This window comes from Larus michahellis, chromosome 1, assembly GCF_964199755.1.
Source record: "Larus michahellis chromosome 1, bLarMic1.1, whole genome shotgun sequence".
In the NCBI taxonomy this organism is placed as follows: domain Eukaryota; kingdom Metazoa; phylum Chordata; class Aves; order Charadriiformes; family Laridae; genus Larus; species Larus michahellis.
This window is the reverse complement of record NC_133896.1, coordinates 122,838,793-122,857,725: the sequence shown is the minus strand read 5'-3', so window position 1 is coordinate 122,857,725 and position 18,933 is coordinate 122,838,793. Positions and strand designations below refer to the sequence as shown.

The 18,933-nt window shown below is 40.1% G+C and overlaps 2 protein-coding genes across 5 annotated transcripts in view; one reads left to right on the top strand and one right to left on the bottom strand.

Annotated features, from left to right (window-relative positions):
• The window catches only part of HLCS (holocarboxylase synthetase), a 126,487-nt gene extending 121,814 nt beyond the window's left edge, over window positions 1-4,673 (top strand). For all 3 annotated transcript variants that reach the window (XM_074601872.1, XM_074601865.1, XM_074601881.1), the window contains exon 11: window positions 60-4,673. In XM_074601872.1, the coding sequence (XP_074457973.1) occupies window positions 60-228 (169 nt within the window). In that variant the 3' untranslated portion in view covers window positions 229-4,673. The remainder of the gene's footprint in view (window positions 1-59) is intronic.
• A 1,533-nt stretch (window positions 4,674-6,206) lies between these two features.
• Window positions 6,207-18,933, bottom strand: part of SIM2 (SIM bHLH transcription factor 2) — a 64,974-nt gene continuing 52,247 nt past the window's right edge. For both annotated transcript variants that reach the window (XM_074601903.1, XM_074601894.1), the window contains exons 9-11: window positions 17,290-17,458; window positions 15,760-16,168; window positions 6,207-8,794 (exon numbers count right to left, since the gene is read on the bottom strand). In XM_074601903.1, the coding sequence (XP_074458004.1) occupies window positions 8,067-8,794; window positions 15,760-16,168; window positions 17,290-17,458 (1,306 nt within the window). In that variant the 3' untranslated portion in view covers window positions 6,207-8,066. The remainder of the gene's footprint in view (window positions 8,795-15,759; window positions 16,169-17,289; window positions 17,459-18,933) is intronic.

Genomic DNA, 18,933 nt, shown 5'->3' with positions numbered 1-18,933 from the left:
AATTGTTTGTGCAGCGTCCACCAATTAATTCCTAACTGTCTGATTCTCTTTATTTGCAGTGGTAAGCAAGTCCGTCTCCGTGATGAGGAGGGTCCGATTGCATGGATCGTTGGGATAGATGATTATGGATTCCTTCAAGTTCATGAAGAAGGCAAGGGTGTCGAGTCTGTGCACCCAGACGGCAACTCTTTTGACATGCTGAGAAACCTCATAGTCCCAAAGCATTAATGGTCCTCAGAGCCCACAGCGCACAAGGAGGCTCCTTAGTATTTGCCACCAAGTAGCTAAACTTGCTTAAAGGTGGGAAGGGTAGTTGATAGCTTGATTATTTTTTTTCTTCTGATTTTCTGATATCTTTGGGTTTTGATGTGAATAACTTCAACAATTAAGACGAGGTAATTTCTCATTGCTGACAGCCTTTATTCTTTTGTATTAACTTTTAGAACACATCTCTGTTGCCATTCTTTGTAAGCGTCTGTTCTTCAAAAGGAACCTGATTGCAAAGGAATACCTTTCAATGAAGAGAACTTTCTCTTCAATTACACACTGTATTTGAGAAACTGAAGAGGCTAAATATTTCCTTTTTGCGTCTCTGTGTTTTTGTTGTGCTTGAGCACAATGCAGTACAATATTTACATTTTTACTATGTTTTTTTTTAAACCAAATTCTGGTTTATGCATTGTCTGTGGTGGAAACAGCTGGAAGAGCTCATCATATATTTCCGCGTTTAGAGTCAGATCTAAGTAGAGCCTTGCTGATCTGGTTCTCCATGTGGGCCTGTACAACAGTTTACTGTCCTGTGCTTTGGTCTTAGGTCAGCAACTCTGTCATGGCTGCCTTGAGTTTTTGGGGAGTTTTCCATCAGCGCTTAAGAACTGTGGCTGGTTATGCAAATTATTTGTACTCTGCTCTTCTTAGTCAATTGGATCTCGTAGATCATCTCGTGTGTCCTTTGAATCGTAGTCTTCCAAGAGGCTTTAACCCCCCTAAGAATAGCCCACTGGAGCAGTGTGTCACCCTGTTGCAGTCTGCTTATCCAAGTCATTGTAGAATCCCATGTCAGGAGAGGGAAGTCTAAATAGTTTACAATTTAATAGTAATTCTATTGTAATAGCAATGAAGTTAAGCAAATAAATAAGAGAAAAATGCCCTGCTCTTAAAATCCCTGCCATAAAGAACTATACACTGAAAATGAGAAACCAGGTTTTTAACCTGTGCCCAAATTCTCTTCCGTCGTTTCTGTTGTCACCCCCTTTCCCAAATCAGGGCATCTGGATTTGCTGCTGACCATTAAAAGCGAGAAGCGTGACATCTGCTGACCTGAGAGTAGCTTGCTCTGGGGGCTGGCTGCACAGTTCCAGGGGAGGCGGAAGAGCTTGGTCACGATGGGAAAGCAGCGCCAAGTAGGCACGTGGGAGCTTCTGTGCAACGGCAGCTTGTCGGGTTTTTCTGCCAGGCGAGGCGAATTTGCGCCAGGAGGCCTGGCCACCACGGCACTTCAAATGGTTCTCTGCAAATGAAAAGTTTGTCGTAGGTGTGATGTGGCCAGCTTCATTTCCTCAAGTAGGTAGCGCTGCTTATTACCTTACCTTGTCCCTACAGAAGGTGGATCAGCCTAATTGGTTTCCACAAAGGACTTCTGTCTACTAGCCAAAAATGGGGTTTTTAGGTTAAAGTTCACCTCATAAACAATCTGAACATGTTAGTAGATTGTTTCAGTTACAAAGCCAAGAAGTCTTAAAACAAGGAAGCTAGTCTGTAACGGTAATTTAGAGTAATCCTCACATATTAGGGGTTAGGTGGTTTGGCAGCAAGTGCTAGAAATTAAGTTGTCCCTATTACATTTAGGATTTTATGCTCCATATCACAGTAGATTTGTTTGTGTGCCTGGTTGTCCGTTCCCTGCTGTTTTGTTTTCCCCCGTGATCCACATCACAGGAGACCGTGCACCAACAGCTCATAGAACAGCACAGTGGCGTGTAGACAGCTGTTAATTGGCACAGTTAAAATGATACACACGAACACCAGTTTTTGCTTTTTCCCACCAGACGCTTTCAAAACTGCTTTGGGCTGTTAATTTTCGGCAGCTACCTTTATTTCAGAAGCAAATATTGATGCATATTATAAAGAAGTGACACTTGACTCTGAGTTATTAAAGTTTAAATAAAAAGAAGAACCCATTTATGTACACGTATATAAAAAGTGTGTGTATGCATAGGCATATCTTCCTTGCGCATCATCACTTCTTTTCTACCTTTTCCTTCAAGCGGCTCACGAGCAACCTGTGCCGCCGCAGGTCAGCTGTGGAAAGCAGAGCTCTGGTACTGGTTTTCCAACCACAGAGTTTTACAAAGCTTTAGATCTGTGCCTCAGCCTGATATTTGTAGCTAAAACCACTGTCTCTGTTCTGGTACCTTAGGGTGTGCCTAGAGGAAGCACCCACCTTTGATTTCGCTCATATTCCAGATAGACTGATAGAACTATAGAAATTTCTTTCAACGACCAGGTCGTGCATCAGGTTTTGACTTGAATTGCTTCCTTAAAACGCACTCTCCCTTCGTGAGGGACAAGTACTGTAAAAGAATGACAGGGGGAAATGATGAAACATTCAGACCGTCACTCAGCTACGCTACCACAGTGTCTGAGCAGCGCGCAGATGGATTTTTTTAATAGTAAAATGCTGCACTATTTCCTGGTTGCTGTTGTTCCTTTTGGATTTCTTTATAGCCTTCTTAATGAAAAGCTTGTTCTGTTCTCCCTTTGAGTTGTAAGATTATTCCGAAAATTTTTGCATTGGAAAGCAACTTAGCGTTGAACTTCCTTTCTGGGAATGAGAAGTAACCAAGTGTGGGTGTGGGGGGGAACAGGTGGGCGCTGTGGGAACGTTCCCCTCGGCCTCTGCTTTTTAGTGCCCTATTCTGTGTGTACGAAACTACCTGTTGTCTTGAGGAAAGGGCCTTGTGTTGGGTGAAGCGTTTGTTACAAACCTGACCTTTCCTTCAGAAGAACCAAAGAACCTCACAACGAAGGTTCCCGTTGCAGAGCGAGCAGCTGCATCGGCTCCTTCTGAGCAGCAGCTGTTCCTGCCCAGAAAGCCCGTGAGCCTTCCTGTACCACACTCACCCTCAGAGGCGAGCTCTTTTTCATGCCAAACTTGGCACACCCAGAAAGCCACAATGTTTTTGTATGGAAATCATTGTTACTATTGTTCTTCATGTAGGACAGACAAATGTGGTGTAGAGTGTCTCTGGACGTAGGTATGGAGAGAATCAGGCAGCTCCAGATCCAGAAGTAATGCACTGAAAATGTTTAATTTCATTCAGCTGTCTAGATTAGTAAAACACCTCTTTCATTGTGAGGCTGATGTCATATCTTAAACTATTTTCTTGATGAAGTGCTTTCAGAAAAGCATTCATTACGGTGTCCGTATTTCTGTGACTTCATTTTTTTTTTTCCTCCTGGACTCTGTTAGAACATTTCTCATTGCACATTGTGAAAATATTTGTGGAGACTGTTTATTGATAGGAAAACTTCTGCCGAGCAAGCTGGCTGTGCTGGCACGTGTCTGTGCTCAGAAGGAGTGAGGGGCTTGTGTCCAGTCAGCCCCAACGCTGTTTCCAAAGATTTGAAAAAGTAATAATGTACTTAACATTTAAGAGTTCAAGCAGTACATCCCACTGCTAGTAAAAGGTTTTATAAGACTTCAGAGCGTTTTTTTGTTAAATATTTCCAACAAATATAATCTACTTCAAGGGCTATTACCTAGAAACAATTAAAGCATTTAATTCTTTATGCTGCTGCTTCATTGTACAGCGATTTTATTTCTTTCCTTTTTCTGATTCAGCTTCAAGACATTGGCAGGCTAAAAAATTCCTCTCTGCAACTGCTTTGCTATAAACAGTAACTAGATAATAAAAACAAAAATTGAAGTACAGCTTAGTATCTGGCATGAAAAAGATTTGTGCCGCAAAGAGCTGATTCCTGGGGGTAACTGGTTTGATAGAAGGGTTTGCACGCGGAAGTTGCGGCAGTGAAGCACCGCGCTGATCAGACACCAAAGAAATTAAATGCGGGCTGAGGTCACACCTGACCAGAGGTCAAAACCCGATGTCGTGCCGCGGGGCTGCAGCCACGTAACACCCAGCTCAGAGAAAAAGAACTGCAGGGAAGAATTGTAAACTGATGTCGCAGTTTGAGTAGCGGGCATTAGCGCGCTTCCGTAGTGATTCTGTGGTATTTTCAGTTCTCCAGGAGTCTTCCTTTAAAATGCAACGTGGCTAAAATACAATAAATAAAAAGAATCCTTGTATTTTATAGTACATTAACTGTCGAATATAGTACATATTACAATGGAAATAAATTTTCAAATATGCAACATTATTCTTTGTGAAACCCTGTGTTTTGTAGTGAAAAAGAAATCCAACTCAGTTTTCCGTTGGCTACAGGATTTTATTAACATTTTAACAGTTTTGTTTTACATAATAAATAAGCAAAAATGCTTTACATTTTTAGGGAATACATATATAATTCTGAGCATTAATAGGTTGGTTGTTTTGCGTGCTTTTTCACCTACATTTGCCAAATAGCTTTTATCTGCATCATATAAAAAAAAGCAAAATCTAATGTTCAGGAAAAAAGTGGAATAATAAAATTTTCTCTGTTTTGTTTCTGCAGTATGACTGAAACGTTGACAAAATATTTGGTGTTCTGTTTTGTGATTTTTAGAGAAATACTGCTATTCTGGCGGGCTTCCCGTTCATCTGCACTTTCTCTCAGCGATACATTCTCCAATTTTAAATCTGTTGTCCGCTGTGCTTAATTTCATTAAATTACTTTAATACCCTTCTTCAAATTACAGGGCTACTGTGACATGGAGAGAAGTCTGTTCCCTTATCACATTATTTACATGGTGGTGTTTCTATTAATAGGATAAAAACTGTGAGATCTCAGTATGGGATTAATGTTTCCAACTTCACATTTTGGTAAAATATTCCCTCTCTCTCTCCCTTTCTCTCTCATTCTCCATATCATTTACTTGCTAGAGCTGAACTCCCCGAAGAGTTAAAATCCTGTCAAGTCACACCACAAAGGTATCTATGGTGGCTCGAACAAGTACGGTAGAGAGAAATGAGGTTATTTTTCATAATATATTCCAATTCACACTCCACTTCTGTGCCATAATTCTTCCCAATTATTCAGAAGATTGCCACTGTCAATGGCTGTGCCGCACTCTGCAGTCCGGCTGTGCTGTGAACAGCTGTAGTTTAACTGACTAAAAGTCGTATTTTTCTCTCAATATAATTTACCCACATTCCAGATGTGAACGTGGAATGGCTGTTTCTATTTTGGAATGGTAGGAAAAGTGTTTCACACATTTGCTTTTTTAATCACAGCTCTTTTCTAAATGTGCCCTGTATTATCATATGTGAATGCATAATTGATTCATTATTGCCTAAGAGGGGAAGTTCCCGTACCTGACTATCACGTACTGCAAAACATCTGCGGGAGAATGATGGAACACCTCCTCTGCTTGGGCTCATTGCATAAAGCCTGGAAGTGTGAATAACAAGGTCGATGCTGGAAAAATAATTTGTGGTGTTTTACTGAAAAATATCAACGGCATTTTTTTAACCGAAGCCTAATTTGTACGTTTCTGAAAACATGTTGTTATAGTGAGAAGTACAAGAACAGAATACATGGGCTTGACTTTGTGTGCAGCAATGCCGCTAACGAGGTTTAGAGAAAAGTGCAGTGTGGGAGTTGTGCGTCAGGTTTCTTTTTAATGATGCAAACAATGTCAGTTACTCCTTTATAGGGCATGGTTTTAATTTAGGAAAATTAACATGCAAGTGAGTCTTAGCATAATTGTACCTTTTGAGGAGCTGGGACCATTTATTGGTAACACTGGCTGGGAAGGATATTAAGCAAAGCCGCTGTAAAACCAACTTGCGTCTCATCGCTGCAATTTATAAAGTCCGAATGACAATAATATTCACTCGTAAGATTTCTGTAGGCCTGCTGACTTCTCTAGCCCTAGACGAAGCGAGGAGCGCAGTTACACTGAGCAAGTGAATATGCTGGTCTGGTTCTGCTTTTTTTTTTCTAAGTCAGTATTCTGGTAATGGACGATTAGGTATTTTTTGTTAGATTTATTACAAAAGATATTTTTTGTGCTTTTTTAGTAAATGAAAAAGACAACTGAGCTTCCAAGTGAACATCAATTTAATTTCATAATAAAGCCTTCTCTGTTCACATTTTAATAGGAAGCAATAAAAGTACTGAAAATCATTTTCAAACATACGTTTTAAAAGTATTTTTGTGTACTCATAGCAACAAGTGTATTCATGCATACGAGGAGGTGACTGAATATTATTACTGCATATAAAAGATGGAGAACATGTAATTTTGAAAAGCGTGTATTTCATTACATTTTTATCTGACAAGGCGCAATCCCCGCGCAAGTGTTTTTCCATATTGCCCAGGCCAGGTAAGCATTTTCTTCAGCAAAGGTCTCTTTAGAGAGAGTCTGATAACAGAAAGGAAGTTTTTAAAGTGTAAATTAGCCTTGAATTGGGCTAAGACATATAGCTAAGTACAGCTGATTCAGCCCTACAACAACCTTTATTGTTGGTATTTAGGGCTATTCTTTAGGGAGTCAATCATTGTTTTATCGAGAGCACACACTGTTTGGGGAAGTGGTTGAAAACAAAGTGGACTGACTTGTCAGTGAAACACACACAGATCCATATGTCTCCTCATTTGTAAATTGTAAATTTACAAAGAAGAAGGAAAAAAAAAAGGGGGGGAAATCTATTCCTAATAGGCTGGGCAAAATGTAAATGTGTGCTGTACGCTTTTCACTTGCTACAGTTAATTGGCACAAATGGAGATGTGTGCAAAGCGTTCCAGTTCCAAACCCCGGCGTCCTCAAACTCTGCTTTGCTTCAAGTGCAACTTTGGGGTTTGTGCAACGACTTTCGACTTTCCGCATTCGGATTGTCCACTGACATTATTTGTGAAGTGCACGAATCAGTCGAATATTAATCTTACCTTTGTGTTGACAGTGAGATTTATGCTTAAGGAAGTTCAGTGTGTTAAAAGCTGAATGTTTCAAACTTCGGAAGTCTCCTGGTAAGTTTAAAATGAAGCATAAACGTTCATTATTCCTTTGATTATAAGGAAAACATTTCTGGTGCTATTATTAAGGTGTGTTTTCGACTAGCTGGTTTGAAAATCTGCACAGCCTTCTCCCAGAATACTCAGTGAAACACACGTTTTAGAAGTTTCCTTTTCTTATTACAACATTTTTATGGGGAATAGTCTTCAGTTCCTGCTACGTGATTTGTCCCAATTTGCCATGACAAGACCTGTAACCCTTTAATGCGTACCTTTGTATGTATTAATTTGTCAAGATAAATGCTGGTGGTAACAATCTCAGAACACTGGAATCTGTGTTAAAGAAATCAAATTTAGATTTGATTTATTTAGTTTAAAAACTTTTGGATAATTAATAAATAAGCTTTTTCCAAACTGAGTTCTGTTTAGTTAGTGCAGCTGTATTATGGATACCAAAAATCACCACTCTTTAAACAAAGTTCATTTGTCGGGATGTTTAACGCATGGGTGGAGAGTTGATGTACGGTTTCACACAGTTTGTTAAAAATACCTAAACTAGAGTGTATAGTTTATGATAATGATAAAAAAAATCTTGAATGTATTTTGAGAAGGAGGGGTTAAGGAAAAAAAAATGTTCTTCATATAAATCTCTGCATATAACACCTATCATTTAATTTTGTTGCACACTATAAAATAACAAAAATAAGATCTGTAACATGTCTTCTCACTGGCACCAGAGCTTAACCTGTGACAACGAAGCACTGAAGCTAGATGTAGGGGTTTTTTCCTGACCTTGAAGGTACTGTTACACGTGGTTTGCCGGGAACACACGAGTCTGTCCCTCATTGACCTTCAGCTATGCTCAGTAAATGTAACCATGTTTTCTCATGCTTTTTGCAAATCATTACAGTTTGGCTTCCTAATTAAATGTAAATATTCCTCTATTACCGTCACCTTCCATTGGCTATTATTACAGAAGTTCCAATATAATGGGGTAGTGCAGATTCCTTGTGGGTTTCTGGAGAAGAAGCTGAGGAGGGGCTTTGGTTTTTGTAAATAAATGTATTTACTTCCTCGGAATTGTATCCGTAATTTTCTCCTACATGTCCTGTCGCTGTACACGATGAAGTTTGAAATGTACCGTGTTTGGCTAAAACATGGTGATAATTTAGAAGCACAAATGGCACTTGTCCGGAGGGTCTCACATCCATCACACGTTCACTTTCGGAGTCATGATCGAGCTTTACAGTCATTCTCTCATCGCTGTCCAGTTCATCTAGATTTGTAGCATGGTGATTAATATGCCCGTATTTGGGTTCTTTCATACAAATCCTTCTTGTTTGCTCATATACCGAGGGCATGGGCAGGAGATGACTTAATTGTCCTATAGCTTTTGACTGGAAACATTCCGATTTTGGCAGCAAGGAGTTAGCTATTGAGTTTGAAAAAGGACTTTCATTAATGCTCATTTTTTCTTGTAGGTCTCTGTTAAAAGCTAACTTGTTTTCTTCTTTAATGAGGTGGTGAGGTGGCTGAATCCTACTTTCTATTTTGTTGGCTTTCATGATGCCAGAATCATACATCTCTTCTTTGTATCTGCTGCCTGGCACAGGTGCTGTGCAGCTTGTGAAGTTGTCAGATAGAGCATCTTGGCTGTATCTTCTGTTCGATATGGGCACTTGCAGGAAAGAGAAAACATGTTAATTACTGACAATGAGCTCATATAATAGTTAGACTCTAGCACTTTTTATGACTGAACGTTAATACCCATTTGGTTTTGGCCAGATCCAAGTCCCAGTGAAGACATCAGAGATGTTCCCGTTTGCCTCACTGGCTTTGGATAAGTCTCTTTAAGGCAGTGCTGAGAAGTGAAAAAAAAAAAAACCAACCCATTCAGAAGGGCCAACAGTGTTGAACAATTCTGAAAAGATTTTCCATGCGAAATGCCCGCTTGTTTATTTGACTGAGTAATTACAAACCACTGCCATTATTAAGATGGTTAAATCGGGAAAATTAAACCAAAGAAATATTTGGAAATATGACCTGCTATGAAAAACCTTGGCCTTAAGTAAGCTCTTTCAGAGATTTATCAAACAATTTACCAAATTTACAATTTATCAAATGATAATGTTTATTACATATCAGTGATTCAATTATTACAGTAAAACAGAATTTATTCTTCCCATCACCATGAAAGTATACTGGATACTTGACCTCGCAAGGAAAGAAGAGTGTGTAGTATTAGATACTGAAGTGTGAGTATCTAATTTGTGATATCTGTCTGTGACACAGGCACTATCTAGATTGTGTCACGTTAAAGGCTTTGCTTTTTCTTTTTGAAAAACTAGCATCAGATATTAAAAACATCCATTGAAAAGCAACATAAATACGTCTTGATTAATGTTGCATCTCTGCTTTTAAGGTACTATCATGTAATAAAGCTGTATGTATAATACAAATGTAATTTACAACATACACTGAGAACGTTTGTTTGCATGTGGGAGTACTAAACTGGGTGTGCATGGAAAATCAGAAGCTAGGTTCTTACATTTTCAAGAAAGTACGAGCCTAGGATTTCTATTCAGGCTTCTCCTCTAAAATATATTGAGTAATCTTAGTTTTCTCTTTTCTGCATGGTAGCTGAACTCTTGAAGGAATTTGAATTGTTTTTGTCATTTTCTGCTTGGCTTATGCAGCTTTTCCTTTTTGTACACTCCTATCTACAAATGGTAAGAAAAAAAGCCACTGGTTCACTCCTGTACGGTATGGCTAAAATTAGGCGAGTAGTAATTTTTTTGCACTGTCTTCCATTAACAGTTTGACAGTTATACTACTCCTCCAAGGCATATTTGAAAGTTTTATGTTAAAGGTTAAATGAGGCACTTAGCAAATTTCTCAAGTTAAACCTAAAGTCTATTTTGTGTTATGCTCACTGAAAGCCCTGGACACCTAAGTGCCTTTTGAAAAAGGGATTTTCTGTTTTTCTAAAAATTTTATTCAACATCTTAAAAGTTTTGGAGTTCCCCTTTAGTGGTTGCTGACGTAACTGTACCCGCTAATAATGAAATATTCCCTGTGCTACAGTAGACTGGCAAAGCCTTCATGTATAACAGAGGAAGCAGAAATAGCTCAATTGTACCTTTTTTTTATATGCAGGGCTTCATTAATTTCAGAGGGAGTTGCACCACATAATTAACACCAGAATTTAAACAGGAATCTGGATCCAATTTCTTCTTGATCAACCCACCACCCTCCTAGAAACAACAACCTTTCAAGTTACTCTTTTTAATTTCCATGTATATATTTTGTATATGCAGTCCTAAGTAAACTGAATTCTCATCAGCCGTTGAAAAATGGCCCTCTTAGATCACAAATCAAAACGGGGATTCGACCACATCCTTGAGTATTACTTGGAAATTTTAGCAGTGTAATTATACTACTATAATTTTTAACTCCACGGTTGGCATTTTTACATGATGAAATAAGCACACATGTCGAGAGCTACTGACATATAACTGATATGGCTTAACTTATCTGGTAGACTGGTTTTAGTGTTTTTCCCACTGAGAGAGCTACAGGAGTGATGGGTTTGTTCTCTCGCTGCAGGAGTATTGTGACTTTATGACTCCAATGACTGTTCTACTCACTGCAGGAGTATTGTGACTTTATGACTCCAATCTCGGAACAAAAGATTCTCCTTTTCCATTTTTAGAGCTCACGCTTGTAAGAAGCTGAAGCACCACAGCAACCAGTTGGCCCCGTCTTGCTATCTTCATTTTTGTAATCTCAAATTCTGCTGGGCTGATGGCTGCCTTCTCGTTACCAAGAAGAAATTTGCATACTTGGGAGATCTACAGGATATTATCCATTTTATTCTGTCCTGTTTCTCAAACATGGTTTTTGTCTCTTTTGTTGAGGAAGAAGGTAAGCATCTGGTTAATTGTTTGCAGACTTCCATTAAAGTTGTCAGCACATTTGTAGAGTTAGACCAGACAGTTAAGCAAGCCATGTCTGCAGCGCAACAGAGCACAGTCGGTTTTGTCCGCTCACATTCAGAACAGTTACTGGAGCTAGACTTAAATCTGCTTTTGTCTTCCTTTGCAGACAAAAACCCAAGGATGCCCTGGGAGAGGCTCCTCCCGGGCAGTTTCTGATACAGAAGTTAATAGAAAGCTGACCGGCTGCTTTGTGTTGCTGCAGAAGGGCAGCAACCCCAGGATTGCTTCCACCCATCTGGCGTGGGGGCAGTTGCCAGAGTACCTGCCTCGGCAGGTGCATGGGGATGCCACGCATTCTGCACTTCTCCAGGGCTGAAAACGCTTTACGGTCGTTGAAGTCAGTGCATTAATTTGGGTGCTTTCCCAACCGCTCTTCTGCCAGAGTAACTCAGCTACGCTAAGTGAGGTAGACATACTGCACATCTAAGGTTGTATATCGTACTGGAGTAGCTTTCTAGAAGGCCCTTTATATTTGCTTACATTGCCTCCATTCATAGCAGCCTACAACTGCAACAGTGAACTCAGTCCTTCAGGCATCATGTCTCTGTTAATTCTTGCCAAGCAGGTCTGCTTTCCCACCTTGCGCATTGGGTACAGCTCAGGCAAGTTGAGGGAAAACCTGGAGATAAGAGCTCCATCACCTGGCTCAGAATTCAGCATCCGACCATCCAAGTGGGAACAGGAAGCTGCTTTCACAGGTATTGGTCTTTGTTTAAAACATATCATGACTATTCATAGTTGTAGTATACTAGAGCGATCTTTCCCCTCTTAAACATGGTGCTGCAGGGAGGAGCGTTCCCTCCTCACTTTTACATAGTGCAGTCAAAGATCAGCGGGTGCTCGATGGGGAAAGATGCTTGCAGAGAAGGTATTTCATTCACTGTCATGCCTTTCTATACCAAGATGTTAACAGGTAGAACTGCTCCGTGTTCTCTCATTGCCCCTGGCTATTTCAGTAAAAATGAAAGAGAGGCATCTTGGAAATGGCTTAAAGCAAATAAAGATCGGTACTCAGGATTGATCTTCATGCAAAAGATATGCAGTCCTCATCAGAAGGGATTTTCATCCTGTCTGTGAAAAACCTTGTCCATTTTTAGAACACAGCTGAAGCCCTCTTCATGCATGCTTTGTTTTGCATAATTTTTCTTGGGCTTTCTGATCTACACTAATCTTGGAGGAGTGTGCTTCTGGCAGTTACTACATGCTCTGTAAAGACAATATGCCAACACCTGAATGCTGACATGTAGCCCATGAGGTTTCAGTATGTTTCTTAATCCTGCATACAAGAGGGCCTTCAGAGAAGAGGAGCAATTACTCAATCGCTCTGAGTTTTGCTGCAGACCAACAAGCAGAGCCACTGTACTGCTCAGGTCACGCACTCCTGTGTCCCAAAAGCATGCTGATATTCCTCCGTGTCAAACATGGCAAAGATACAACAGATACAAAGATACAACACTGTCCATGCCCATGAAAAAGACATTTTTTTAGGTTAGCTCAATATATGCGTTGTGTCGTGGTCTGCACCCTAATTGCAAATCATCTGAGCCATGGGCTAATGTTGTAATGACTATGTTCTCCATTATTCTCTCTCCAAAAACATGATCTTCAAGACATCTTTGCCTCTAGTAGAATACACTTTTCAAAGAAGATAGCATATATTTCTTCCAGTAGTCACAGGCTAAACCTGCAGATTTGGGTTTGGGAAGGTAGACCAGAGCTTTTTCCTAGATTTTCTTAGTAGCATTCATCATTTCCTGAGTTTTGGCACGATTAGTGACACTGAGCTTCACACAGATTGTATAGACTGGCCAACAGCGTAATTTATGAGAAGTGGGTACGGTGGTACCCACAGTAGTGATGTAGCCATTCAAGCGTAGAAAGGCAATGTCCCTGACTAAGAAGATGGTTGCCTTCTCTGAAGTGAGTTTCTTTTCTGATGACTAGGCCAGCTGGAAAAAAGTGGAAGAAGCTTCAAAACCAGATTCTGAGGCAGCAGCATCTGATTTGCAGGCAGTTTTATCTGCTACGTGCTTTTCCAGAGCTTTGATGGCTTGGCATGATCATCTTAAAATCTCTGATGTCTCCAAAAGAAACTATTTTCCATAGAGAAAAATGTCTCTGGCCTACGGCATTTTTGGCAGATGCCTCTATGGATGTGATGTGGAATAGCCCTAGCATCCAACACGGTTGCCAGATGTCATATTTGGCATTGTCTTTGGATTGAAGATAATGACACTAAGCAGATCCTCTCTGCTTTGAAGCTTACTGGCTGTCAGTTTTTCAGTGAACCGTTGGAAAAAGCAGCAGTTTACAATGTAAGGAAGATCAGATGCCCCTTTCAATTCAAAGCAAAAAGTCCCTTCCAAAGGTTCAGATTTCTCTCCTGCAACCAGCCTCAGCAAAAGTACAACAGGGCTAATTCTACCTCAGGAGGAAACACACTCTGGAACAATCAGATACAAATCCTCTTTGCAGTGGAGGCTCCATTTTTCTTTCCCCTCTTTTAACACTGTGTGTAAACTCAAGCAATGATCTCTGACCAGGCCTGAATTTGACCTTATTTTTTTTCCTTCCTAAATAGTACAATTGTAAGTGCTTTTGCGGAGATTTAATCGTACCAAGACAGTTTTCATCAAATGCCTAATAGCTAAACATCCATTGAAATACATCTGTGCTCAAAAGAGAACAACATATTCCAACTTAAGCAACAAAACCTTAAGTAGAAGTAGAACCAGAAGTAGGAACTGCTGGTATCACAGCTCCATTTTCCTGTTCATGAGGAAACGGTGAAGGTAGGTATGCATGATGAAATTGAAAAATACCAGCAGTTGCTTGCAGTTTTTTATTGGGATTTTTTTCCCCCTAACATATTTAACAGTATTCCTGTGGAATCCTTCTGACTTAATGTATTTGCTAGAAGTTATCTGCCCATATCAACCAACTGATGGTAAATTGCTTGCCTGCTGCTATGCTCACTGGGCTTTTCTGTCAAATTTTATGGCCACGATCAATTTCACAGGCTGTTCTCTGAACAGGCTGTTCTTTCCACATCCATTCTGCGTGTACCTGATGCACCCTTTGACCAGCAAGGGGTGGATCTACTTTCTCTGTCAGTCTCATGGCATCTGTTAGTCTGGAAGAAGAGAAAAAAAACTGGGCGGACTTCTGTACACCTAAAATAGCTCTCTTCCTGCAGACTTACTGGGGGTAATTTACTTCAATCCTTATACTTAGCCTCAAAAGATGTAGCTTTTCCTTTTCTTTTTCTTTTTCTTTTTTTTTCCCCCACAAAGACACGGCATCTTTAGATAGGACAAAACCATTTCTTATTTTTGGTCTAAAGCTACTCTTTTTCACACCCAGTCCACCACAGCACCAAAAGAAAATGAGTACATTAGAGGAGCATCAGCTCAGCAAAAGCATTTAACCTGCACCAGGCTGTAAGAAGAGCTTCAGTCTTGCTCATTTTCAACCTAAACACAGAACAGTAAAATAAAGTGCTACAGTCAGCTGGGTGAGGTCAATCAGCTAGGTGAGGCCAAACGGTCCTGTGAAGGACAAAACCCTGGTCAGAAGTTATTTGCTCCTCTGTGGGAGACATCCTCAATGTCTGATACTGTCTTCTGTCTGATGTAGCAAGCTCAGCTTTTAACATCTGCAGATATTCCCTTCAGATCTAGGATATATAATGTCATGTCACTAAGTGAATTAATGTCGCTAAGTGAATTAAGGCTTGTTTCTGATACTCAAGATTCTTTAGCCTGTCTTGTCTAGCTTTTTTAAAAATTTCCACTATTGCTTCCTCCGTCCCATCCCTAATGAAGCTAGAAGCAAAGAGTGTTTCCATCTAATTTCATAACAATATGTCAACCAGTCAGATCTCATCAGTGATTTTTAACTAATTAAAATGGCGTGTGCAGATAGACGTAATATGTATGAGATCTAAGGATTAGAGTGTATCTTGAGCTTGTTTATTTAGTTACTTTATAGCTTTGCAAGGTTATTTCTTATAGGCTGCCACCTCAGAGAAGTCAATGCCTTCAGTGCTTCCTTCAAAGTATTTGAGCTGACCATCTGTATAGAGAGATGATGCAGTTGATCAGGGAGGAGCACTGAAGACATTTTCAAATAAAGCAGAAGACAGTGCATTTCATTTACTCATTCACTGTAGTAACCGTAAGGTAAAGACATTCAGAATGGCTTCATACTCAGAAAGGACAACCTTCAATTTTAATGGAAATAGATCATGTTTATTTTCATTTCTGTGTGTGAACTGAAGTACATTTGTTTCTTTCTGACTTCAGCAATGACTTACCTGAGCAATTCCACTAAATAACTCTGATTGGCAGTGCAAAACATGAAGGTAAACTGCCAGTATTAAAGGAGGTGGTATCTCTGCCCTGTTCTAAAAGGTATTCCGGTGAACACATTTTTGCACCTGATGCTTTGATAATATTCCTAATCAGCTGCTGAAGGTAATGTGAAGAGGGATGATCGTATAAATACTATAAACATAGTGTTTGTTACACTTCACTGTTTCTGATTTTCCTAAACATTTTGTAATTCCGACTTTCAAACTACGAATCCTTCCCGAACCCCCCACAGCTTTGCTTTTCTTTTTTTCTTTTTTTAAAGTGACACCCACCTTCATAACTCTGTGCAAGATTATGTCGGATGATGTTCACTGGCTGATCAGGAAGATTTTTGGATGGTGACTGGCTGTTGGGTACCAAGGAGTTGGCATAATGCCACTGGCATTCTCCATTTGTCTGCAGCGTACTCAAGAAAAATCGAGCCACTTCACAAGGTGCTCCTTGAGACTGCCCAAACTTTGAAGGCAGCATTTGCTTTTTGCTACTGAAGACATGAGAATCTACAGGGAAGTGTCCATAATGGTAAGAGAAAGGCAAGCTATATGATGGGGCATATAAAAGTTCACTGTTTTCTGAATGGAAGTTTTGTTCTTGAATGGTGGCAGCGTTCACTGCAGGGCTGGATCGCCAGTTTCCCACCTGGCTGCATTCCAGTTTGTCTGCTTGGAATGAGCTGTATTGCTGGGGGAAAAAAAGAAAAAAGGAGGGGAAGAGAGTTAAATGGCTAACTTTTATATGAAACCGCGTAACATATCATACAGGCGCACAAAGCTGGGCCCCCTTGAACTGCCATCTCCCTGGCTAAATGGACTGGCTTACCAGTGCATTTAAAGTTCCTTGTCTTCATAACTTACCTTCACTTTGCATAGGAACAAAAACTGTTTTGTCAACCTAATGTTAAGGGTTTATTTGATAATTTTGCCAGTTGGATTTTAGCTAGTAAGTGTAGGCAGCTGTAAACACCAGAGGGCAGAAATTTGTTGCAAAGCACTGGAAGTCACTGATAAATGGAGCAGCAGACTATGAATATGAATTTGCACATGTTGGCATGTCAAGCTTTAGAATGGTAGGAACACAAAATCTGTCCTTTGCATCAGCTTCTATCACAATGATTTTCTCTTCCCACTCCCTCCCACCCTCCTCTCCAGACTCCGAATTCTTTTTGGGCTCTCACCATTTTGAATGCATTCATTGCTGTTTTAAGGTAATAGTAGCCCCTTCCAGCAACATTCATTGTAAAGTCTCAGAATGTCTCAAGGTGGGTGTCAGTCTCACCGCACACAGTTTTATGGACAGTGTCCATAGTTTCCTCTCACTTATGGTTCTAGCTGACCCAGTGACAGTGAGAGATATTCCAAATGACACTCCAGTGCTCTGTTTGCTAGGATTCAATCTTATGTTGCATTATCCAGCACAAAGAAACTGCTAATACCTATGTGACATTAAGAAGTCTGCATAACAGTGACAGATGCATCCTACACCAGCACAAATTTTAACAACACAGCTATTCTTAGTACATGTTTTTCTTCTTTTTATCAAGAAAGCACATTGTTTTTGAAGTACTTTACATACTCCAAATCCAAAAGTTTTTCTGTTTGCATCCCTCACCAGAGTTGGTTTGTACTACTTGTGCTGTCTGCCCCAAGAACAAAAGGGTCTAATTGTATTCCAGCCTACAAGGAATTTCCCGCGCCAGGGCATACAACAGTCATTTCTACAGTAAGTTCAGTTCTGGACGATCTCTATCCTGTCCCAAGCACTCTACCACACAATTGCTAAGTAAATATTGCAGAAAAAGTTACCTGTTGTGGGTAAGGCGTTGTTCTGAGTTTTGCCTTCATTTTATTACTTTTGGGTTTTACTATTTTCCTTGTTTCCTGCGAGGTAGATACTGAGTTTCTGCATGAAAACTGTGACTTAGAAATGGTAACCTGGTCCAGTGACAACTGAAGTTCCTTATACTCAATATCTCTGCAAAAGAACAGTCCAATAAATTACATACTCAAATATACTGCACAAATCCAAAATAGCGCCTTTGAAAATACATGTTAGCTTTCACAATGTTTTCATTTTTATCTTTCCAAGATTGTCACTGAGTTTGCAGTGTGAGGCTGGGGATGCCAGCAGGCAGTGAATTTCATTGTCTGACCCCATCCCCGTGCAAGTCTATCAATCACAAACATTCCACTGGGAACCACGTTAACATCTTTGTACTAAATGTCCCCGCTCTCTGAACCTAAGCTATGCCAACTTCTTCTCAGCCATCTGTGGCACCCTGCAGTTTGGAATCACAGCCATGTCAACTGATAGAAAGACACAGATCAATTCATCTGTCTCCTCCTCAATCAGGAATTGATCTCTGCCCTGAGTCTCACAATTAGCCCCAAGGAAAGGAAAAGGAGCGATGTTGCACTCCTGTCAACACAATGTGCTTGTAACGAGATCACAGGAGCTGCAGTGCTGTTTTTCTGACAGTCTCTAGACTTTCATTTCTGCTCTGTTCTGTTCAGTTTTATCTGCCCCACAGACAGGGAAGATTTTTGTAGAAAAGAGGCTAAAAAACATATCAAGAACAGACTGTGGATTATATTTTAAAACATTAATTGATACAGTTCTGATCATTAGAGAGTCTCCCCTAGTTTTGTCAGTAGCAACAGTGGAGCATATTTTTGAAAGGATAACTAGGAAAAAAACACATCTATTTCTCTCATTTTCTATCTAGAACTCATTTCCATCACTTTTTGATGGTGAATAACCTGGAAGTAAATTCAACTCAAGAATATGCTCTTATATCCCTGGCCCAGAGTTCTCCTTTTGACTCAAATCACTTGCCCCAACTCATGGGACTCAAGCAGGTTGCAGGGCTGAGTCTTTCCTTCATGCTGCTGGCTCTCATGTGTGCACAGGAATGAGGGCAGCATTAGCCAGTGTATCTAGGGCTGAGTACCTGCTTCAAGTAGTTTAAGGAAACCTCCTGTGGTTTCTCAACTCATACAGTTTAACTCCCTAAAGTTGGGTATCAGAGACAACATTGTAGTATGCAAACACACGTGATCCTACCACACACATCATGCGTACACGTCTTACTTTCAAGCCAGATAGGAAATGGATGAGTCTAGACAAAAGAAAAGAGTGTCTAGTTCCCTGCTTTTTTTACATTATTTAACGCAAGGGGTGCCCACTATACCTTTTGTTAGTTTTCCCCCACAGATAGTCTCTTCAGTCACAGTCTGTTTCACTATTACTTATCCTTCTTATTCAATATAGATTTCTGTCTCTCTCAGGTTTATATCAAGATTGGAATTTTGTAACACCTTCATGGCTTGAACTAGAATTCATGAACTGCAGGTTCAAACCACTGCACATTCACTAGCTCAGTGGGAGCTACTTGCCATTGTGAGAATGTTGTTTTGCCCTGAGTATCTGTGCAACCCAAGGCAAGTGAG